This window comes from Thalassophryne amazonica, chromosome 9, assembly GCF_902500255.1.
Source record: "Thalassophryne amazonica chromosome 9, fThaAma1.1, whole genome shotgun sequence".
Lineage (NCBI taxonomy): Eukaryota > Metazoa > Chordata > Actinopteri > Batrachoidiformes > Batrachoididae > Thalassophryne > Thalassophryne amazonica.
The window spans coordinates 85,077,963-85,103,654 of NC_047111.1; the positions used below are offsets into that span (position 1 = coordinate 85,077,963).

At 42.1% G+C, this 25,692-nt stretch overlaps 1 protein-coding gene across 1 annotated transcript; it reads right to left on the bottom strand.

Annotated features, from left to right (window-relative positions):
• Positions 1-68: 68 nt before the first annotated feature.
• Positions 69-24,716, bottom strand: gucy2d (guanylate cyclase 2D, retinal). The gene is made up of 18 exons (XM_034178619.1): positions 23,846-24,716; positions 23,412-23,713; positions 18,838-19,210; positions 17,719-17,803; positions 17,508-17,619; positions 17,281-17,400; positions 17,115-17,195; positions 15,817-15,993; positions 15,581-15,737; positions 15,353-15,502; positions 13,082-13,230; positions 12,839-13,002; positions 11,518-11,710; positions 9,648-9,822; positions 6,089-6,187; positions 823-917; positions 624-706; positions 69-487 (listed from the first exon to the last, which is right to left on the bottom strand). The coding sequence occupies exons 1-18, from the start codon at positions 24,714-24,716 to the stop codon at positions 403-405; spliced, it is 3,471 nt and encodes a 1,156-aa protein (XP_034034510.1). The 3' UTR covers positions 69-402.
• Positions 24,717-25,692: the final 976 nt, after the last annotated feature.

Here is a 25,692-nt window from a genome sequence, read left to right on the forward strand (position 1 = left end):
TATGTGTGCAAGCACATTTGGTACCAAAGCCATAGAGACACTGTGCATGAGAATGACAAATGCATGAGGCTGAAAATATAAAGTGGTTTACTGATTATAATAAAGTGCTGATGAGAGATTGTGATGATCTGAATTTGCCTCACAATAGTATTTAAATAGCATTCTCACTCTGAGTTATCCCAAAGATCTGATGGAGATCAAAGTGAGAATTGTGAAGGAGTTCCACTCTTGGTGAACAGAGCTAATATTTGTTGGGTCACATTTCGCTCCGGAGGACATATGTGTTCTCTGCGTGTCCTGTCCACATTCCACTCACACATCTGTCTGTGCGTTCATTCACTGAACGAAGTTGTCATGGAAACAATCATGTCAGTTCTGTCCAAAAAAAAAAAAACATTCCGACTAGCCCATCCTCTTCTGACGATCCAGGAATTTTTGTCTCCTGTCAACAGGAATCTCCTCCAGATTGATACCATGATTGCTTCCACTGGAATAAAAAAAAAAAATTAATGATAATACGCATATCAAGTTGTGATGCATTAATCTTTACAAGATATTCAGTGTAACATAGAGTCACACACATTACAGGAAATTGGATAAATAAAGCCAGAATATTTTCTTACCCCTTTATATCTGGTGGAATAGGCAGAGGTTTGTTGAAATCCTCCCTCCCAACCAACCAATATGTGTTCTCAACCCCTTTACCCTAAATTATAAACATTATAAAAACCAAGAAGCATTCAATACACATCTTTATGCATTTATTTAGATAGACAGATAGATCGATCGATCGATCAATCCCCCCATAATTTACTGGTTTACCTTCAGCTCTGTTAGACCTCTGAGTTGAATTTGGTATCCAAGCTTCAAGCTGTTCAGGATATCAACTGTACTTTGGTTGACATGGATTCTGTAAGCTGTGACACCAACCACAGAAAATGACTTAACATTTGCACAATACACTTTACAGTACTGAGCTAAAGTCTGAAGCACCCTAGTGTTAACATGGTTTGGGATGGGTCCAATATGTAGACCTGGGTATGAATCCTGCTTGTATGGTTGGACAAGACACTTAATCTGTATTGTCCCAGTCCACCCAGCTGTAAATGGGTACAGGGGGATGTCATGGACTCTTGTCCACTTCATGCTACAGAAACTGGAGATAAGCTCTGGCCTGATGGGCCTCATGCCCTATAAGGACTTACTTCATTAATACGTAGGGGTAGCATGGTGAGCCCCCAACCAAGAAGGTCCTGGGTTCAAAACCCATGATACTCATGATCCATGTGCATCTGGAGTTGAGATGGACAGTTTCCTCATAAAGTATGTGTTTTTCTTTCACTGCTCCCCTCCAACAGTAGTCATAATTCACCATTATACTAATACCCCTTTGCAGGTGACTGTAAGGTGCATGAGTGTTGTACTCTTTAGATAAATACACAGCACTGGACTTTAGATGCAGATTTTGCAAGCACAAACACTTTTTGGTGACATATAATTAACAACACACCAGCTTTACACCCAACTGCATCAGGGGAGGTGATGGTCTAGTGGTTAAGCGTTGGTTGGGCTTGAGACCAGAGGATCCTTGGTTCAAATCCCAGTCTGACAAGAAAATCACCAAGGGCCCGTGGGCAAGGTCTTTAATCCCCTAGTTGCTCCTGGTGTATAGTGAGTACCTTGTATGGCAGCACCCTGACATCGGGGTGAATGTGAGGCATTATTGTAAAGCACGTTGAGCGTCTGATGCAGATGGAAAAGCGCTATACAAATGCAGTCCATTTACACCTCATCTGTAGACCAACATGCTCACATGAGCATGGGTGGTATTGTGATTTAGAGGAAGTGGGCACATGGCCTTAAAGTGACATCTGTCAGGTAGAAACAAGAAATGTGTTGCACTGGGAACCACTTTACTCTGCTTTACACAGTGTAGAAAGGTAGGGGCAACGATGGTCATACGAAACCATGCAGTTCACCCGGAAGAATTCAGTTTTAAAGGTAATGTAGTCACATCAGATATTTAGTTATTCTTTAATTCTCAGCACTCTTTGTTTTAAATTATATAGTATTTAGATGTAAATACTCCCATGAAGCTCCCATGACCAGTACAAAATCAAGGACCGAGACGTCACCCGGTATGGTGGAGCCGGGACCCCACCCTGGAGCCAGGCCTGGGGTTGGGGCTCACGCGCAAGCGCCTGGTGGTCGGGCCTTAGCCCACGGGGCCGGCCGGGCTCAGGCCGAAAGAGCGACGTGGGCCCACCCTCCTGTGGGTTCACCGCCTGCAGAGGGGGCCATGGGGGTCGGGTGGCAGTCGAGGGTGGGTGGCCCGGTGGCCCGGTCCGCGCTCACAGCCCCTGGCTGTTGGGACGTGGAACATCACCTCGCTGGGGGGTGAAGGAGCCTGAGCTTGTGCAGGAGGTTGAGAGATACCGACCAGAGATAGTCGAGCTCACCTCCACGCACAGCTTGGGCTCTGGTACCCAGCTCCTGGAGAGGGGCTGGACGCTCCACTATTCTGGCATTGCCCACGGGGAGAGGCAGCGAGCTGGCGTAGCATTGCTTATTGCTCCCCATCTCAGTCGCCATGTGTTGGAGTTCACCCCGGTGAACAAGAGGGTCGTGTCCCTAAGCCTTCGGGTCGGGGACAGGTCTCTCACTGTAGTCTCGGCCTATGGGCCGAGCGGCAGTGCAGAGTACCCGACCTTCTTGGAGTCCCTGGGAGGGGTACTAGATAGTGTTTTGAATGGGGATTCCATTGTTCTGCTGGGGGATTTCAACGCCCACGTGGGCGGTGACAGTGAGACCTGGAAGGGGATGATCGGGAAGCACGGCCTCCCCGATCTGAACCCAAGTGGTGTTCAGTTGTTGGACTTCTGTGCTAGTCACAGTTTGTCCATCACGAACACCATGTTCGAGCACAAGCATGTCCAAAAGTGTCCTGGTCGTGGCACACTGGACCAGCTCTACACCCTCCATCAGGTGCTCGAGGGTTCATGGGAGTTCGCTCAACCAGTCCACATGTGCTTTGTGGATCTGGAGAAGGCGTTCGACCGTGTCCCTCAGGGCACCCTGTGGGCGTGCTCTGGGAGTATGGGGTCCGGGGTCCTTTGCTAAGGGCTATCCGGTCCCTGTACGACCGCAGCAGGAGCTTGGGTCACATTGACAGTAGTAAGTCAAACCTGTTTCCGGTGCACGTTGGCCTCCACCAGGGCTGCCCTTTGTCACCGGTTCTGTTCATTACTTTTATGGACAGAATTTCTAGGCACAGCCAGGGTGTAAAGGGGGTCCGGTTTGGGAACCACAGAATCTCATCTCTGCTGTTTGCGGACGATGTAGTTCTGTTGGCTTCGTCAAATCAGGGCCTTCAGTGTGCACTGGGGCGGTTTGCAGCCAAGTGTGAAGCGTCCAGGATGGAAATCAGCACCTCCAAATCCGAGGCCATGGTTCTCGAAAAAAGGTGCCTTGCCCTCTTCAGGTTGGTGGAGTGTCCTTGCCTCAAGTGGAGGAGTTTAAGTATCTCGGGGTCTTGTTCACAAGCGAGGGACGGATGGAGCGTGAGATCGACAGATGGATCGGTGCAGTGTCTGCAGTGATGCGGTTGCTGTATCAGACCATCGTGGTGAAGAGAGAGCTGAGCAGGGGGGCAAAGCTCTCGATTTACCGATAGATCTACATTCTGACCCTCACCTATGTTCATGAGATTTCGCTCATGAAAGAAAGAACGAGATCGTGAGTACAAGTGGCCGAGATGAGATTCCTTCGCAGGGTGGCTGGCCGCTGCCTTAGAGATAGGGTGAAGAGCTCGGTCACTCAGTAGAGCTCGACTGCTCCTCCACGTTGAAAGGAGCCAACTGAGGTGGCTTTGGCATCTTTTCCGGATGCCCCCTGGACGCCTCACTGGAGAGGTGTTCCGGGTACGTCCCATTGGGAGGAGGCCCCGTGGAAGACCCAGGACACGCTGGAGGGACTACGTCTATCGGCTGGCTTAGGAACGCCTCGGGGTTCCCCAGGAGGAGCTGGGGGAGGTGTGTGTGGATCGGGATGTCTGGGCGGCTTTGCTTGAGCTGCTGCCCCCGTGCCTCGACTCCGGATAAAGCGGAAGAAAATGGATGGATGGATGTAAAACAAAATGTTCCATCACTTTCACTTCATGTAAAAATAAATATGTCAAAAGTTTTAGCACTCTTGTGTCACAGCAAGAAGGTTATGGATTCAAAGCTCACTGATGTGAGGAGTTTGCATGTTCTCTTTGTGTCTGCTAGGGTTACTTTTTTTTAGAAAACGTGCTAAATCCATATGGGGACTTATACCAAATTCACTCTGGCAAATTAAAATAAACAGGAATAGCTGAAATATGGGGGACTACCTGTATAATAATTTGAAGAATGTTCCACTGACCACATTTTTCTAAACAGCTAAGCGCCACACAGCCCCCAAAATATGCATCAATTGATAGATTCTGACTGAATTTTAGTGGAAAGAGGACAGACGAGAGGAGGCCCAGAAAATATTGTCATTCTCACTCATCATTCCCTTTTTTCTCCCCCCAAAAACCTGTTTAATCCAGTTAAGGGTTATGGGGAGGGGCTGCCACCTGGAGCAGCCACTGGGTGAGAGGAGGGGCTCATCTTGGACAGGCCACCAGTCTATGACATAAGACAGACGAATTCAATCATACCTACCGTAAATTTAGAGTCACCAATTCACCAAACCTGCATGTCTTAGGAGGTGTGAGGATGCCGGAGCACCAGGATGCAACTCACACAAACACGGGGAGAACATGCAAATTCCACTCAGACAGCTCAAGTCAGATTCGAACACGGGACCTTCTCGCTGTGAGGCACCAGTGGTAACCACGAAGCAACCATGCTGCCCACATTATCTATTTTACTGTATTGTTTCCTTAGTAAAATGTGTAATAATAACAACAACAATAATAATAGGCAGCAGCATGGTGACTTGTTGGGTTATGGGATCTCTTCCCGCTCTTTCTGTGTGGAGTTTGCATGTTCTCCCTGTGTTTGTAATTTTGATTGTGTATACAGGCAGCATGGTGGCTTAGTGGTTGGCAATGTTGCCTCTGAGCAAGAAGGTCATTGGATCGATTCCCATCTGTGGCATTTCTGTGTGAAGTTTGCATGTTCTCCTTGTGTTTGTGTGGGTTCCCTCCAGGTGCTCTGAGTTCCTCCCACATCCAAAGAAATGCAGGTTAGGTGGGCTGGAAACTTTAAATTGTCCATAGGAGTGTGTGAATGTTTGTCTGTCTATGTGTGGCCCTGTGACAGACTGGTGTCCTGTCCAGGGTGTACCCCAACTCACACACTATGACTGCTGGGATCGGTTCCAGCCCTCGGTAACCTTCAGTTGGAGTAAGCGGGTATATAAAAAGGATGGATAAAAATAATAATGTGATAAATCTTATGTGGCTAGAAGATTGAAAATGTGTCTATTTTATGGCAAAAAAGAAACAAACACAGACAAAAATAACCAACAACTCACCATGTAGTCAGTGTGGCAATCTGAGCAAAATATGAACTAGGTATCATTAATAATAATAACAATGATAAAGGATAGCATTTTCTATAAAACTCGGTGTTAATGCAATAGTAATACTGTGTTATTTCTCCGTCATTATAACAAACCATGTTATAAATCAAGATTAAAATATCAACCGGCAAATATCAGTCTGTCGTGTTTGCACATAGCCACTTGGGGGCGGTATATCAGCACTATAGAATACGCTTCTTTCACCAAAACAAATAAGCATACCCAACAGTACTTGTTTTTTTTTGTTGTTGTTGTTGTTGTTGGTATACCAAACATTGCAGTTGTTAAGCTATAAAAGTGTTGTAAGCTATAAAAGTGTACTTTGGTATTGCATTATTTTCAATATGCATTCCATGTAGTACTGTAGGTCAAATGTGGTGACTGAAACTTGAATTTGGCTCTAATTCTGCTGATAGTCTTAAAGGATTAGTTGGACTGCTCACTTAAAGCCCTGTTTAGCCTGAAGCAACATGCACACAGCTGTCCTCTCAAACACAACCTGTCAGGTAGAAGTAATAATGTGGATCACACTCACGCAATCCCGTGGACTCCATCCGAGATGCTGTGTTGACGGTGTCTCCAAACAGACAATACCGAGGCATCGTTAGACCCACAACTCCTGCTACAACTGGACCTGCAAACATGCAACATTTTGGTTTTACATTGGAACCCCATTTCCTGGGATGGGAACTGAAAACAATCAGTGGTGGGCACATCTAATCCAGAAGTTAGCTTCAATAACTAGTAATCCGCTAACTGAAAAGTCTGATAATGCTAAAATGATAAACTGCCAAAACGTTTAGCTGAAGATACCAATGGCTCCTAACTGCTAATTTTTATTATATAAAATTAATTTGGTTTGGTTTTTTGGCTCTAAAACCCTGAAAAACTGACATAAAGATTGGAAATTTTACTATGCTGAAGAGTAAACATGGAGGATCCCAAAATGGTTTGGCATGCCAAGATCAGATGATGATTAACCCTCAAGCGACCAAGCTATTTTAGCTATAATATGACCAAGTGGGGTTATTTATGACCCCACTGACTTTATATTCGAAAATTCTACATGAATGATTGCTTTAGGATTCTTCATATTTAGTTCCCTCTCTAAAATATTTGTCCATCATCCTTTTCATCCTCACTCTGGGCATCAAGAATCAGTCTCAATGCTTGTGCAGCTGTAAATCTTGCTATTCTTTACAAAACAGTCTTTACAAAACAGTAAAATATAATGATTAGAGCTGGCAAATTACAATACCATCTAAAGCTATAATGTCAAAAAAACTCATAGATTTTCCCGGGGTCATGAGTGACCCTGCACAAGTTGGGATTATACTTGCCACATGGATCGGCCAATCCTCACAAAATTCTATGAACAAATGCAGGACAAGTAGATTAACAAATTCATGCTAGGAAACTTTGTTACAATTAATATTAGAAAACTGTGAAATTTATGACTCCTGGTAAACAGATATTTGACAGGAGTCATAAATGATCCCACTTGGTTGCTTGAGGGTTTAGATGTACAGAAATAAGAAAATAAACATGTGAAATCTGTCCTGTGTGCCATAGCACCTTTGTAAAATTATAACCCCAAATCAGAAAAAGTTGGGTCAATATGGAAAATGACATTTTTTTTTAAATGTATTAATTCTTACATTTACTTTGACTTTTATTTCATCACAGTCAGTATGTACCAAAGATACTTAATGTTTTGTGTGGTCAACTTTATTTCATTTGTTAACATACACTCATTCCTGCATTTCAGGCCTGCAACACATGTTGTGACATGCCCAGCTCGTCCACAATTTCTTGGATAGTCACAAGACTGAAAAGCCACCGAAAGCCATCTGAATCTTCCGAATGGTGCAAGAGCTGGGCATGTCCCAACATGTCCTGTGAGGCTTCATCACAGAGGCGCTTTTGATGCGCCATCAGCTTCGTGCCGATGAATTTCGCTGCAACTCTTTTCATGGCCAAATCTTCTGTCACAGTGGAATGCACCGAAAAAGTGCTGATGTCCACCTCTTCCACAATTTCTCGGATAGTCACACGACGGTCCCACATCACCACAGCGTTCACTTTGGAAATGAGCCAGTCATTTCAGCGTGTTGATGGCCGCCCGGAGCCTGGCTCGCTCTCCACCGTTGTGTGGCCGTCTTTAAACCGGTTGTACCACTCCTTAATCTGTGTGATGCCCATAGCATCGTCACTGAAAGCCGTCTGAATCATCCGAATGGTTTCCACCTGGCTGTCGCCCAGTTTCTGGCAAAATTTGATGCAGTCGTGCTGCTCCAGTCGTTCCATCATTTCCTTGCAAATAAAAAACGACGAGAGACTCCACCCATCCTCACACAAAGGCTGCTTACAAGCAAATGACGCAACCGACAGGCATGAAAAAAATCACGCATGCGCACAAAGGTTCAAGGTTGGCTCATGTAAGCACACGTGATTCAAATCCATCAGGTTTTTGAAAAAAATAAAAAGGTCAGATACTTTTCTAACAGACCTCGTATATTAACAAATTAAATTGACCAAACAAAACATGAAACATCATCAGTTACAGTTACCCATCATGGGTTACAATCTGCAACGAAATGCTTGTCAAAGAAAATGTAAGGGCCCTTTCACACATAGTATGAATGTGGCTGAATTGCACATGGAGCAGGCATCGTATGCTATACGTGCAAAATCAGAGCTGCCTCCAATGCCTCGTACAGCTGTTGCTACAACTATTCGCGCACACCAGCGGCTGAGAGACAAAGAGTGCCCTGTGAGAGCCCATTGATCCCTCTTGCGGCAGGTGTCAGCCAAATTCCAGGTGATACACATGAACATCTAACACCGCTCGCTTGGCACCTAGAAAATGTGTGGCCATTTGCACTATTAGTACAAAAACTGTCAGCAGACGATCACTTTCGAGCTGGCGGTGAAATTTGTCTAAGTGCCCCCACAAATGTGAAGTTGCACATGTGGCATGCCAGAGTGTGGGTTCCCCCCACAACGCATGTGTACATGTGTTTCAAGTGCTCAACCCCCCCCCCGCAGGCAAGGCGCCTCTCATCTGATCACAGAGTGGCACCTTGGTCTGTGCACTGACCGGACAGGGGGCATGGCTGGATGCCAACAGCAGCAACTGTTGACATCTCTGGTCATTGACGTCACAGCTGCAGAACACGTACCATGTTTTGGCTGACGTGCGTGTGTGTGCTTGCTGTCCTCACGTGGAAATAAATATAAATATTTATCATTTTTACAATGGGCTGGATAGCACGCACAATGCGCACATTGACAGGCTGTCCCAACTAAATCGGACCATCAGTTCATGTGGACACGCTGTAGGTGATCTGAATGTCGCATTTGTCTGACAGAACACGCGTGTCCTGTGAGTGGCGTGCCGCAGGACTATATGACAAGCCAACAGTGGGACATGTATCAGCAGAAATACTCCATAACAAACACTGCTTGGTCAGTTGTGAAGGTGTTTTTTTCAAATTTTTTTAAAAAGTCCATTTATCTCTGTTAATTTTAGCCATTTCACACTCCTGTTATAAGACAGTGACTGTAGCGCAGTGGTAAAGTTCCTGTCTGGTAATCAGAGCTTTTGTAAATTCCAGGTTCGAATCCTGTGGGTGGCATGTATTTTTTTTTTCACAGCAACTGCGTGATGTGGTTACAAATGTTCCAGCTGCTGGCACTGTGTGAAGGGGCCCTAAAAGCCACTGCATTTTGTTTGTTTTTTGGTTTTGTTTTAGGTTGTTTCTTTGATGCTGGTGTTTGTTTTATTTATTTATTTATTTTACATTTTTCATACCACCCTAATTTGTTTTTACAATTTGGGCTTCTGTAAAACAGACTAAAGCAAAGTGTACCGTGTCTTAACTGGATGACAGTGTTCTAAGTGGATAGCCAATAACTATTCCTGGAATAAGTTCCAGACAAGGATAAAGGAGGTAAAAATACCTCCCTGCCTTTTGCAGCTTGTGAAGCCTCTCAGGTATTCCTGTGCTGCAAATCCACTCATAGTTTGGATGTAAAAGATCTTCAAAATGAAATAAGACTTGACGATAAATAAATACAGATATAATGCTTACCAGAGTGTAGGCCAATCCGGATCCTGACTTTTAATTCGGGCATGTGCCTCATTTTGAAAGTACCAATGCAGTGAAGGATGTCCAGAGACATGTTAGCCATCTCGGCTGCATGACGGCTTCCGTTTCTAGCAGGGACTCCTGAGGCCACCATGTAGGCGTCACCGATAGTTTCCACCTAACCACCACAAAATGAAGAGTTGGACATGCAAGAGATATTTGAAGGACAATGCTGCATCTATTTAATGCAGTTGAATAGGTTTCATAAAAAACAACACTTGGAAAAACTATCATAATAAAACAGCAATTTTAAAAAAAAGTACCAGCAGCCAACAGTATAGATGTAAAGATAATGAAAATAAAGAAGGACAAACACAAAAATATGTTCTGTAAAGCAAATCAAATAGCATATAAATAATGATTGTTTATGAGTTCAATGGTATGAATATTTAATTTGTTGAAAGCTGGAACTTCAACGAGGCTCACTGAAGTTCCAGCTTTCACCGAATTAAATACTTGTTCCACTGAAAGAATGTAAAAACATTCATTATTTGTTTTATATAATGGCTAAAATAGATGCTTGTCATTTGATATTATATTAATTTAGAAATAACAGAAAAGGGACTTACATTTTGGTGTGGTGCTTTGACATCAACATTCCAACACAAACTTTAAATAAGAGTTCACAATTGTTGTCAGTCAACTAGGAAAAACAGATCTGTGATACTTCCAAAAAAAAAAAAAAAGACTTTGTGTACTTCCTCAGACCAGCAAAAAATCGTATAAGAAATCTGTCCAACTTTTCATCCTAACAGCTATTCATGCCTCCAGACGGCCTATGGTGTAGTGGATTTGTTTGTCTGTGTGTGTTAGAAGAATTAGCACCATCAGTTAGCTCGTTCAAATCGTCGTCTGTCAGCAAAACAAACTCTGCCATGTTTAGCTAAACACCATCACACTAGTGTGTGTGTGTGTGTGTGTGTGTGTGTGTGTGTGTGTGTGTGTGTGTGTGTGTGTGTGTGTGTGTGTGTGTGTGTGTGTGTGTGTGTGTGTGTGCGCAGGGTTCCCAGCATGCAATGGTACAAAATGTATGGAACCAAATTTGCATGGTGAATAACCATATTTTCATGCTAAATGCAACGCAACACAAATGGCACGAATAATCCATGTCACGTGACATACAAAGTACCAATCAAATGACAAGGATCCACTCAGCCGTTATATAAAAGATTGTTCATGCCCCAAACCACCAAACCACAGATGAGCTGTTTGTGGATTAACAAAAAGGTGGGTGGATTGATTGTTGACCTCTGCTGTGTGTGTGTGTGTGTGTGTGTGTGTGTGTGTGTGTGTGTGTGTGTGTGTGTGTGTGTGTGTGTGTGTGTGTGTGTGTGTGTGTGTGTGTGTGTGTGTGTGTGTGTGTGTGTGTGTGTGTGTGGTCCCAACATGCAGGGACCAGTTGCAAGGACCTGCAGGGACCGACATGCAGTTTGACACCTTTCATGGGACCTCATGGCATCACAGTATGATTTTAAGCCACTGTGGTTCTGTGCCTGGTAACTCACACACACACATACACACACACACTCATCTTCAACCGCTTAGTCCAATTAAGGGTCGTGGGGGGGCTTTTGAGCCACATTATCCTGGCTTAATGAGGTTTTTCATCATTCCATTGAATGGGAAAGTGTGTCCAAACACTTGTATATCGTATCAATTTTGTATCTTGTATCAATGTGTTAAATAACTGTATTTAAAGATTTTATAGTCCTACTCTTCAGTGGGCCCGAACATTAAATTACATGTGATGAAATGTAACGGTGGCTTAGTGTTTCGCACTGTTGTTGCGCTGAGTGTATGAATGAATTCGAACCTTGTACACATCGTGCATGCCGATGATGGCGTCGAACAGCGTGTAGAGGTCGTTGAGGAGGTCGACCACCTCGATGGGTTCACTGAGAGCCGAGATGGTGGTGAAGCCCACGATGTCGCTGAAGTATAGCGTGACTTCGCTGAAATGCTCGGGTTTGACAGGTTTGCCTGTTTTAAGAGCCTGTGCCACAGACCTGAAATGAAGAAGATGACGGATCGGACGTAGGAAAAAGTCTCATCATGAGAAAGTCAGATTAAAACAACATTTCCAAATCCTTGTTTTCAGCTCTGTGGCATGAACTGCCATCATGGACGACGTGTCACTTTACCAGACTCTTAGTACTTTTCAGCACACACAGGCTTTTACTGTTCGGCTGCAGTGAGGCTTCTAATCGTTTCAGTCTGAGGCACGTAGCCTTTGGAACCACAATATGATTATTGATCATAACGAGTAAATAGACAATGTTGGCACCCTTGTCGCTTTATTGATATGAATACATTTAGCACTAATTATTGGAACACAAAATTGATTTGGTAAGCTCACTGACCCTTGATCTCCTGACACAGGTGAATCCATTCATGAGAAAGGGTATTTAAGGTGGCCATTTGCAAATGTTTCTCCTCTTTGCATCTCTTCTAATGCAGACAAACACAGTGATATTTGAGAAGTGAAATGAAGTTCATAGGATTTACAGAAAGTGTGCAATAATTCTTTAAACAAAATTAGGCAGGTGCATAAATTTGGTCACCCCAACAGAAAACGTTTGCCCAATTTTGACCAAAGAGGTCTCCTATCCAAGCACTAACCAGGTCCTGCTATGCTTAGCTACTGAGATCTGATGGGATCAGGCTGATGTGACACACACAAGTCATATTATCAAATAGCTGATAGTCTGGAGAAGACATAACACATGTTCATCAGTTGGACGCGGTAGTCTTCTAACTAATAACTATTTTTTGTGCCACCTTTCCTTTGTAGTGAGAAATAAATACAAAGACATTGACATCCACAAAATTTACTTTTGATAGGAAAAAAACTGACTTCACTTGCCACTTAGTTTTACCCTTAATGTATCCAAAAACAAAACACTAATTTATAAGGAGGATGTCTTTATGCATAAAATAAGGCATAACTGATACAAATATATATGTAGTTTTGCAGATATAGCTACTGATTCACCGTGCCCGTTACCCCTACTCCAGACAGATTTACCATATAGCACAAAAATCTTTCATGATTGATGTAAATAAAGTCTAAGCCATATTCAGTGAGCTCCAACAAAAATGTCCTAAATCTTTTCCAGCAATTGCCGGTCACTCACTTGGGCAACATCTGCGCCACCAAATTGTCGGTCTTCTGTCTCTCCACTTCCAGCTCCTCTGTTCTCTCTCTAATCAGATCCTCCAGGTTGGATGAATACTGCTCCAACATACGTAGCATGGAGTCGATGATGTTGGTCTTCTTTCCCTTGGTGATGCTCTTGAACTGTAGTGAAATGGACGTGCACATGAATGGAGTGAACACAGCAACATATGAGGAGCAGAAGGTGAGACAGAGGTTCTACCTGTTTGAAGATCTCCTCAAAGGTGGGCCTCTTGTACGGTTCTTCACTCCAGGCCTGTTTCATAACCTGTATCACCTCTATTGGGGCCTCATCCACTGACACGATCGGGCGGCACAGGGGAGGGGGCTCTCTGACCTTGCTGATAATCTCTGTCAGTGTACACGTACACAATGGATATGTACACTCACCGGCCACTGTATTAGGTACACCAGCTAATCAGCCAATCACATGGCAGCAACTCAATGCATTTTAGCAACTAGACGCGATGAAGACAACATACTGAAGTTTCAACCAAGAATCAGAATGGGGAAGAAAGGGGGATTTAAGTGACTTTGGTTGTTGGTGCCAGACGGGCTGATCTGAGTATTTCAGAAGGTGCTACTGGGATTTTCATACACAAACATCTCAAGGGTTTACAGAGAATGGTCTGAAAAAGAGAAGATATCCAGTATGCAGCAGTTGTGTGAATGAAAATGCCTTGTTGATGTCAGAGGGCAGGAGAATGGGCAGAGTGGCTGAATGGGCGACTGCATGATGCCATCATGTCAGTATGGACCAACATCTCTGAGGACTGTTTCCAACACCTTGTTGAATCAATGTCACAAAGAATTAAGGCAGTCCTGAAAGTGATAGTGGGTCCCACCCAGTACTGGCTAGGTGTACCTAATAAAGTGGCTGCTGAGTGTATTTGTCTAAAATATGTGTTCTGTTTAATGTTCTCTGTTCACCATGTGGGAAACAAATCTGTTATTTTTAAATGATTAAAAAAAACTGGCAGATGTAGTTGGCAGAATAATTCTGTAAGAAATACAGTAAAACTAAGTAAATACCTAAAATAACCTGTAAATTTTATGGTATAAAGCTAATAAAAAATACATATATTTTTTTAAACTGGTAAATTCAACATTTTTCCCATTAACATTATCGTGCTATTTTTAAACTAATTATTTATGTTGAATTTAAATGCTTTTTTTTTTTTTTTATTAATTATACATTGAATCCCATTTCATGAGATTTTGTTGTGCTGCCCCCATTTTGCTTTGGCCACCATGGGAGGTTTGGCATAGGATCCACATGTTGATCTGGTTGTTTGAACACAGTTCCAGATTTACAAGGAGAATGGGGCTGGGGCAGCTTTGAACCTGGGATATTTGGAAAGCGCAATGGGTCACTGTGCTGTCAGACAAAAAGAGCTACTCTGAAAATATAATGAATTGTATGTCATAGTGACATTTTTACTTTATTTGTACAAATTATGTTATTATAAGGAGTTCTGAAAAATATCAGTCATATCTGTTTTGAAGTGAGTAGACTATATATCAATAGGATAAAATGTATTCTGCAGTTCATTACATTTTCAGACTAACTTATACCAGGTGACAGAATGGTGGCAGTGTGCTCGCTTCACAAACAGAATATCCACCGTTCAAGGCTGCCAGTAACTCATTCTCATTTTATTGATTTTTTTGATTGATTCATTTAGTATTTAAAACATAAGACCATATCATTTTTGTAAATTACAGTTAGTTTTTTGGGTGATTCTTAGACTACGGGCACTTATTATGTCCTTTGATCATATTGTATGAAAAACAGAAAAAAGGGGAAATTTCACACTTTTATAGTTATCTTTACAATGAAAGTGTGTTAAGAAATTTGTTCTAGTAGTCTATGATGACTTTTTCACCTTTTTTCAGCATCATTATATGCAAATATTGCCGTTTTGTGCTTGTCCCACACCCAGACTTTTGATCTTCAATGATAAAAATGAATGGTAAAGAAACATTTTTCTAATGTTTTAAAATATCTCTGAATAAAATATCAGTAAAATAATCAAAACATAATTGGGGTATTCAATGTCATACAACTGTTGTGATTTTTTTTTTTTAAATGTAGTTGTCCCACACTATTGCCGTAATTTCCACCACAACACTGTAATGTCCCTTTAAACAGTTTGTATGAAAGATTGTTTGGGTAGTTTCTATGGAGATAAACAGTGACATCAGAGCACATGTATATAGCGCCAAATCACAACAAACAGTTGCCCCAAGGCGCTTTATATTGTAAGGCAATGGTGTAGTGGAAATTACATTTACAAGGCCAATAGTGCCCATAGTTAAAGAATCACCCTTATAGTGCAAAATTTAAACTATTTTCTGTAAATGTATTTACATTTTTTTTAATACTGCATTTTTATAGGATTATTCTGGCAACCACAAGCAGTTTTTTCCCCATAAAAACAACTGATTTGTTTATTTACAGTGTGTCACTCACCCTTAGGATGCATGTCCAGCATGCAAAAAGGAGCAGAGCGAGAAATCACTTCCTGTACAATGATGGCAAAGCTGTAGACGTCACCAAAGAAAGTGCCCCTCCTTCTCATGCTGGAACTTCGTAGGAGCTCTGGAGCCGTCCATAGTAGATCTAGAAATGGGAAAGAAACACATCAGTCAATTGATAACATCACTGCATGTAAATGTTTGAGAACACAAGTGAACTCACCCTCTGGCTTTATGACGTCAACGTCAATGCCTTGGGAGATCAAAATTTCATTGAACCCATAATCGGTCACTTTCAACACGAAGCGTCCGTCTACCACACAGTTACGGGATTTCAGCCGTCCGTGGATAATGTCTCGATTATGCAGATATTTCATCCCCTGAAGCGAATTTGTAAGAAATGAGAGACAACAATAAATATGAAAACAAAATACATCAGTGTGTTTATCTCCAACGTACCCTGATTAGATCCATTAACAGAGATGACTTGAACATCCAGTCAAGGCGCACGTCTTCATTGTTGAGCAAGTCCTCGAGACTACCCCTGGTGCAGTGTTCAATCACAACACCAAAGATCCCCGAATCAAAGAACAGTCCCAGGAACAGATTGAGGTTCTCCTGCCTCATGTCCCTCAGCTGGGAAGAACACAATGAAACCATCACACTATGGATGGCAAGCACTGTTGACTGAATGTCACTTTTTTCCTGTCACCCAAACTAGATGTTTTTAGTATCGAGTCTTTCCAATAACCCTTGGGTACTACTCAAATGAGCTTGTGTCACATGAGCAGTTACTGACAGAGTCCCAGATGACACCTGCCACTTGCATTGTGAGGAATCATCACTAGCCGCATTATAGCTGTGTTGTACATTTTCCTGAGCATGCAACAATGTGCTGCTTGACTGTAAATGTCACATTCAAGGTCACTCAAACTGGATAGTTTATGGTGGACAAACTGTGCCAGACAGGTCAATGGTGACTTTTAGACATTACTAGGGAGCATTGGCGTTTGGTGGTGACATCGGGTGTGTGGTCTAACAAACAGATAATGCCACTGTTTTGAGCACGCCTTGATATTTTTATTGATCGTCATGCTGCAGAGAAAAAACACAATTAGTAATCATGCTCGTTTCAAGCAAATACAAATAAATGTCTTTGCCAAACAGTTAAACATGCAGCAAAATAACACAAACAGCTGAAAAAAGGAGCGTCTGTTCTGACATGTTGCTACCACAGATGTTTTACTGACCAGGTAGCGCACACTGGAAAAACAGAACATAAACAATAAGAGTATTTTATCATATACCATAGTTCACATTGCAGCAACACCATATCAGAGATAGCAAACAACACTATAGAGAAACTCTGCACTCACACCATTTGACTATACTCCTTTCTGTCCACATTCTTTTGCCTTCACTGACATCACATACCCACAATTCCGTGTGCCACATGTGTACACCATATTGAGTGTCAGAGTTTGGATGTTTGGCTTGTGTAATATGTGGTCTTAAAGTCTAATCCGACCTTGAATGACCTTGAACGTGTTCAAGGTTAGAACCAGGTTTGTGTAATGAAGCAGAATAAACAGATTAAGTATCTCTGTGGCAGTGGGCTTTGCAGTTTCTGGATTGTCACTATCTAGTTTGAAGACTTGTAAGAAATCAGCAGCTGGAGATAAACTTCTTCTAAACTGTTATACACTCACAACATCAAATATGAGATATCTGCTGGACCTGACATGTAAGATACTCACATTGACAAAGATATCCAAGGTGCTGCTGTTGACAGCACTTACAGCTGAGCTGGGGCATTTCTTCAACCAAACCCAATCGCCCTGTGATGTTGTTAAAATGACAGTTTTCAGTGAATAAACCCCCAAAGCATTTGTGGACTAACTGCAATGGCTTCGTTGGCCTCACCTCAAAAACAGCAACATTTGAGCTGTCTGGTGTCGAGGCCAAGTAGCTGCGCCCAGACACTGAGTGGTGAGGTGTCTTCATGTCCAGCTGGCTTTTCATTATGCTTTCCTCGTTTAACTTCTGCTCACACAACCAGTTTGTGGCGGAGAGTCAGCTCAGAGTGGATGGTCTTACAGGTAACAGCACAACAAATAAAAAAACAAACAAAAAAAAACAACAGAACTCACCCGTTTGCTGACTTGAGTGTTGATGAATACGAGGTCTTCCAGGGTCAAGACAGCTCTTCCTGATCTACCATTATTACCTTCACCGAAGTTTAACCCAGCTGTGCCCCGCTTCCTGGATAGACCACGATAATCAAAAATCAATCCCCAAACGATAGTCAAGTTTAAATTTTATAGCACTCATTTTATACGCCGTTAGTTCAATTATACATACTTAAGACGCAGAAAGAGATTAACTCCAGTTCCAGCCAATGGAATGAAGAGGAGAGAAAAAAATAAAAGCGTGACTAAATCCAGATCTTGGGGGATAAAAAAAAGAAAACAAGTTAAGTTTTTAAGCCAATTTTGGATTAATCATAAGACTGTACAGGTCCAAAACTAGAGATTTATGTAGTTACGCATGTTTCTGCAAAGGCAGTAACAAATCCTATACCATGACTGTACTAGGATAGATATGTTTGCCATCAGTTAATGTGTCTGGGTGGCATTATTAGCCTCATTGTGAAGCAGAAAGAGGGTATGGTCATTTCTGTCTGATCATTTATTTGTTTATCCATGGCAATAACTTCAAAACGCAAAGAGCAATTTCAATCAAACTTGGCAGATGAACTCAGTGGGCATCTTCTTACAACACAAGTCAGGTTAAAGTGTAAGGTCAAGGTCAAAGATATCAGATATCATCAAAAATGCATTGATAACCATATTTCATGAAGTACATGAGTTGTTGAAATGCAGGGGTGGTGACCAAGTGGTTAATGCGCTTGGTTTCAGTCCAGAAAGTCCTGCCACATTTCTCCATGTAATGTGGAGTTGCGTCGGGAAGGGCACCCGGCGTAAAACCTGTGCCAATTCAATATGCAGATCCACCTTGGATTTGCTGTGGCGACCCCGAGTGCAAACAAGGGAGCAGCCGAAGGGACTTATTTTACATGAGTTGTTGAAACATGGTTTTCTGTACAGATTTCTTCTCTCCTGGGGCTAACAAATGTATCAGACATCGAAAAATTAGCTGTGGCCAATTGAGGGGCCGCAATCTGTAGAATGCCTTATTGGCTTCTTTGACCAGTTCAAAGAAAACACTGAGCACTATGTCAGTTCTCACTTTAGAATATTCATTATCTTCTTATTTAGTGTATGAACATCATATATGAAGCTATACTTAAGAAATGTTTTGTAGTTTACAGTTGACAGGGGGAAATGATGCACAGTGAGTTATCCATAAATGAAGTTGATTTCATAAAAAACAAAAACTAAAAGTGCATTTATTAAAACTCTTGAGTTTATATGTCTGAATCAGTGGGGGAAGAGGCCGTGATGTCAGTAGGGCACTCACCGCCAGTACAGGCAGATTCTGATCTAAACCAGCAGGTTGAGTCTTTGTAGGGTGTGGTGCCTGCAAAATGAACTGAACGGCCGAGGTATTTCAAGCTTCCAGTCCTGCCGTTTGCATATTCAGCCTCCACAAGATGAGTTGGGGTGAGAGAAGATCCCGATCCGCTGTAGTCCAGCACCACGTAGTGGGTCTGCATGCCTTCACCGTTCTTGCCAGACCACACGTGTTGATTGAAGCCTTTAAATGTAAATTCACTGTCATCTTTCAGGAGGTTGTGGCCAGTTACCCAGCGGTTTCCTTTGGAGCGGGTGTGTTCCACCGCCATACCGATGTAGTACATCATGTTGTAGATGGTTCCAAAGAACGGCGAAACCTACCGGAGGAGGCAGCGGTGATTGTGACTGATGATCTGACAGGTCAATGTGTGTCTTTGATGCAAAACAAATACGGTATATCACATACAAAGGCGGAGCTATTTGGGTGGATTTAGGCTGTAACTGCAACAGGAAATATTCCACACATAGCAATGGCAAAAAAACAAGATGAAGATGAGCAAAAAGAATCAATGATGCATTATGAAACAAATCCTTCAGAAAGGGGTTTAGTGTTTCAAAGTGCACAAAACCATAAAAAGAAAATGATTTGCTACAACAGCAACATGTCATATAGAGTGCCCCCCCCCCACACACACACCCAACCATCTGGCTACGCCCCAGATCACAGCATTCATATATTAAACATATAAGAATCATACACTTTCTCCATGCTTTTCGGATCAAATGTGATTTGATAGTGCTTTGTCAGCCTCCATCAGGATGACAGGGTGTACAAGTAGAGCAAAGAAAATAAATGAAACAACTATAATAAACCACACCAAAGAATTTGAGGGCAAAAAAGAGTCAGATATGACCAAGTATCAACCCTTCCCAAAAGAGATGGAGCTATTGTGAAAGAGCTGCACCTTTCTATTATTATTATTATTATTATCATTATTATTATTATTATTGGTATCATGGTGGTTTAGTGGTTAGTGCTGTTGCCTCACAACAAGAAAGTTGTGGGATTGATTCCCACCTGTGGCTTTTCTGTGTGGAGTTTGCATGTTCTCTCCGTGTTTGTGTGGGTTCCCTCTAGGTGCTCCGGCTTCCTCTCACATCCAAAGACATGCAGGTTAGGTGGACTGGAAACTTAAAATTGTCTGGGTTTTTTTGTTGTTGTTGTTGTTGTTGTGATTTTTTTTTGGGGGGGGGGGGGGGGGGTGTTGCACATTAAAAGAATCAAGTTATCTCACTTTTCTAAATTAAACTGTTTTTTAAAACTTCATTACAATAATCCAGTGGTTCTGTAATCCATTTAAAGTTCTTTGTAAAGTTTCACCATATGTGTAAATTTTTATATTTTAAGGTAACAGGTTTCCATGTGATTTTCCAGTAAAGTTAAGGAATTCAGGATAACTGTGCAGCCGCATGATGAAAATGTAATGTTTGCATGGTTTTTTGAGGTATATTGTCACGATTTTAAGTCAATTTGAATTTCCTTACCAGGACCATGTTAGGAATGGGGACTGTTTGGAATCAGAAAGTTCCAGATAATTCCAAAAATGGCACTACTTTACCAAATCCAGGCAAAGATTCAGTCCAAATATAGCTGAAATTACACTCTACTGTTACATTTTCCATCAAAGCCAACATTTTTACTCTCCTGAATTTGCTGTGTCAAGCCTTATATTTGCATAGGTGCTACAGCGGTTTTCCCCCAAACTTTTGCTTTACAAACAGGAAAAAATAAAAATGGTTCTTGTAGACAGAAGGGTCACTCAGCAGCTATGCGTAGATCTAATTTGAAGTCCAGTTACATAACCACCAATCAGTGACCTGAGTGGTATAATTGTGCCAGTAAAATATATATATATATATATATATATATATATATATGTAAAACTTGTGCCAATTCAACATGCAGATCCACCTTGGATTTGCTGTGGCGACCCCAAGTGCAAACAAGGGAGCAGCGAAGGGACTTACTTTACTATATATATATATATATATATATATATATATATATATATATATATATATATATATATATATATATATACAGCAGTTGTGGATGCTGGTCTTTGGGTGGATATGCAACTTTGTAAGAATAAACTTTGTTAAACCAGCAAAATGATCTGTCAGTAATTCAGTCTCTACATGAAAGCATGAACCACTTTCTCATAATCATCTGGAGATACAAATCCTTTAACTTTAGATATATATCTTAACTGATTTCAAAAACTAACTGTCCTAGAGTTACCCCCAACAATCCTGACCTGCTTACTGTTTTTCAAATGCAACTCTCTTCCTGTCTTTATATTTCAGTGCAAACTACAAGATTTTGTTGGTGTTCAACTGTATGAAGAGCCAGCAATGGATATAGTCCACGTTTATCAGCTTGCCCATGGCATTTAAATCAATAGAGAAAGATGTGCATCATCTGTGTACAGTGCATCCAGAAAGTATTCATTGCGCATCACTTTGTTCCACATTTTATGTTACAGCCTTATTCCAAAATTGAGTAAATGATTTTTCCCTCAATATGCAACTCACAACACCCCATAATGACAACATGAAAAAGTCTTGTTGAAATTTTTGCAAATTTATTAAAAATAAAAAAAAACTAAGAAATCACATGTACATAAGTTTTCATACTCTGTTCTTTGTTGGTGCACCTTTGTCAGCAATTACAGCCTCGAGTCTTCTTGAATATGATGCCACAAGCTTAGCGCACCTATCTTTGGCCAGTTCTGCCCATTTTTCTTTGCAACACCTCTCAAGCTCCATCGGGTTTAATGGGAGCGTTGGTCCACAGCCATTTTCAGATCTCTCCACAGATGTTCAATCTGATTCAGGATTGGCCTCTGGCTGGGTCACTCAAGGACATTCACAAAGTTGTTCTGAGCCACTACTTTGATATCTTGGCTGTGTGCTTAGGCTCATTGTCCTGCTGAGAGATAAACTGTCCCCCCAGTCTGAGATTAAGAGCATTCTGGAGCAGGTTTTCATCCACGATGTCACTGTACATTGCCTCATTCATCTTTCCCTCAGTCCTGACTAGCCTCCCAGTTCCTGTTGTGGAAAAACATCCCCACAGCATGATACTGCCACCACCATGCCTCACTGTAGGGATGGTGCCTGGTTTCCTCCAAACATAACACCTAGCAGTCATGCCAAAGAGTTCGATCTTTGTCTCATCAGACCAGAGAATTTTGTTTCTCATGGTCTGAGAGTTCTTCAGGTGCCTTTTGGCAAACTCCAGGTGGGCTGCCATTTGTGAATGGCTTTCGTCCGGCTACTCTACCATACAGGCCCAATTGGTGGATTGCTGCAGAGAAGGTTGTCCTTCTGAAAGGTTCTCCTTTCTCCACTCTGACAGAGTGACCATTGGGTTCTTGGTCACCTCCCTGACTAAGGCCTTTTTCCCCCGATCACTCAGTTTAGACGGGCGGGCAGCTCTAGGAAGAGTCCTGGTGGATCCGAACTTCTTCCATTTACGGATGATGAAGGCCACTGTGCTTGTTGGGACCTTCAAAGCAGCAGAAATGTTTCTGTACCCTTCCCCAGATTTGTGCCTCTAGACAATCCTGTCTCGGAGGTCTACTGACAATTTATTTGACTTCATGCTTGGTTTGTGCTCTGACATGCACTGTCAGCTGTGGGACCTTATATGTAGACAGGTGTGTGCCTTTCCAAATCATGTCCAGTCAACTGAATTTACCCCAGGTGGACTCCAATAAAACTGTAGAAACATCTCAAGGATGATCAGTGGAAACAGGATGTACCTGAGCTCAATTTTGAGCTTCATGGCAAAGGCTGTGAATACTTACGTATGTACGGTACTAGTAATTTCTTAGTTTATTATTTTTCAGTTTTAATAAATTTGCAAAAATCTCAAAAAACTTTTTTCATGGTGTTATTATGGGGTATTGTGTGTAGAATTTTGAGTGGAAAAAATGAATTTCATTAATTTTAGAAAAAGACTGTAACATTATAAAATGTGGAAAAAGTGAAGCGCTGTGAATACTTTCCGGATGCAGTGTAATTGACAAGAACCACTGGATCATACAAATTAAGTGTAGTAGTAAAGCAAAGGTTCAAAAAATGACCCTTGTGGAACACCTAATAATGTTTTTTGCTTTACATTTAAAAAACTTAACACTTAACAACACTTAATGGAAACTTCACAACTCCTGTCTACTTCATCAAAGGTATTGGGACGACAAGGTTAATTAATATTTTTGCTATACACTGACAAGATTTAGTGTGAACGTCAGCTTTTCTTTCTTGGTAGTTAACATCCAGATGTGTTAAATAGCACAGAACATGGCACCTTTTGGTCACCCAATTATCAGATAAGCAAAAATATTTGAACATGTTACTGATAGGTGTGGTTTGAGACACGGACGTGTCTTGTCACATTGATTGTTTAGAAATTAAATAACCCTGAATGTCTTGAAGACTCTAAAGTAGAAATAAGAAACTTGTTGTCCCAGTACTTTGGGGGGGGGGGTAGCAAAACTAATTGAGTCTTACCTCCTCTGCTATGGCGCTGCTGCTGATTTCATAGTTGTTGTGAGCGTCTCTGAAGGCCTCATAGAAATTGCGCTCTCTCGAGTCCACAGTGATGGTAAGAACCCCGTCATATGCTTTCCTCAACTTGGTATCATTACTTAATATGTGGTATGATGTGTTCTTGTAGGGTAGTGAATAGAGGAGGGTGTCATAGGGGATGAACACAAAGCCGCGGTCAATCATACGCATGGCCAAGGCTACAGTCAGAAGATGGTACTGAGCTTGACCCCCGATGAAAACAGAGGGCATGCACATAATGATCACTGCAGAGAGAAGAGTGTGAAACATTAATGGTGGCTAATGCTGTGTGGGAGTTCTCTTTATGTTGTGGAATATTTGTCTTTCTTTCTTTTTGTTTTTTTCTTAGATTAATAACCTGCACCTGTTAAACTCACCTCTGACCCGGTCTGCCTCCCGAACCTTTGCCAGTGCTCTCCGCGGTCCATCCTTGTCCGCCTCCATAACAACAACAGGGTGTACGGGCAGGCCAAGGGCCCTCAGTGACGTGGCTAGCTCATTTCCCGTAGCTTCCCACAGCTCTTTGTCTTCTGATATTATTGCTACATGGGCCCAGCGGAAGTAATGCAACACAGTGAAAAGTACACGGGACGACAGAGGTAGTGGCCTTAAGAAGGTGGGATACATCTTTCCTTCTTCCATGTTGGGTTTCAGGCAAGCCCAGGAAAGAATGGCGACATCCCACTCTTTGGCATATAGAGCTGCAGAGGAGCAGTACCCCGGGTTAGCCGGGCCCAGGAAAGCATCACCATAACCTTCTAGCTCTCCAAATTTAGGAAGGGCACGGGATGATTTGCAATCCTCATTAATTATCGTATAGTCATACCAGTAGCCTTTTTTGAGGAAGGGGTCCTGATTCATACGATATGTAGCAAGGCGGGCTGCCAAGTCTGGGAGGGCTTTAGAATATAAACGGTCACATGTCCAAGGTCCAACTAGGGCAATTGTGAAAGTGGTCGCCCACACTTGACAGGACATAAAGGTGACCGTGATGAAGGGCAGAATAAACCAGTTCCCCCTCCAGCTTCTAGAATGTTGTCGAGAGGACGATGACAGGGATGGGTTTAAAGACAATTGCCGTGATAATACTGAAGATGATGATTTAAATAAATAATGCACATTACTTTTTGGAATGTTGGTTGATTCTCCCTGCATATGTCTTTTTCTCTTCCCTTTTATTGATTTCTGTTTCCTTTGCGAGTGGCAGGAAAGTTCTTGGAGTGAACAAGCATCTCTATGATTGGCCATGGTGGTTCTTCTTCTGCTTTGACACAGAAGACCAGCGGAGGGTTTGTGGTGACTCCTGTGACAGCAAGAGTCCACGTCTACGGGATTGTCCCACTTGACAATCAGTCGGTCTCTAGACCAGAGTTGGCTGCACTATGGTAGGATCCAAAGTCATCACTAAGTCCAGAAAATAAGAAAGGAGGACAGAATTAACATTTTGCAGCAACAGATGTGCTTTTCCTCATGTGTCAGTTCTTATTTGTATCTGAAATAATAGAATGTTGGTTTCATTTTCATCTTGGTGTCTTTTCTTTTAATGTTTTCTCTCATTCTTTTCTGAAAGCTACAGTGTGGAGGATCCAGTGTCATCTAGTGGTGAGGATACAAATTGCATTATGCTGTCACAATTTTGTTTCCTGTCATATTTTAATTTCTCTCCTGAAACAGGGAGGAACAATTTATTCTTCTTCTTTTTTCTGTTTGCATTTGGCACCTTGAGGTTTAGTGACTTCTTCCAAGAACACACACAGGAGTATTTGGGGGTTGATAGACCAACCTATATATAAACAGCCAAGTGGCCACTGCGTGCATGTGTGCGTGGGTGCATGAGTGTGTATGGCTTCGATCATGGAGAAAATGGAAAGCTGATAGGACTAATATTTTGGGAGAAATAGGGATATTATAGGTAGCAGTGAACAATGGACATTGATAATTAAATTCTGGACTCACACGCCATTCCAGCACGCCATGCAGCTGGAGAGAGCTGACATTTGCAGTTTGGTACGTTTATGTATTTTGAGTCAAGGATTAATGCCTCCAAAACAGAACACTGGGACTAGATATTAGCTAACAACACTGAACAATGGACGTTGATAATTACATTGTGGACTTACACGCCATTCCAGCAGGGGGCGGTACATCATCTGTATATTGTAATGATCATAGTTCTAATGTTCACGTTGTCACGCAAGGGTTAACTGTTCACGAGTTGGGAGGG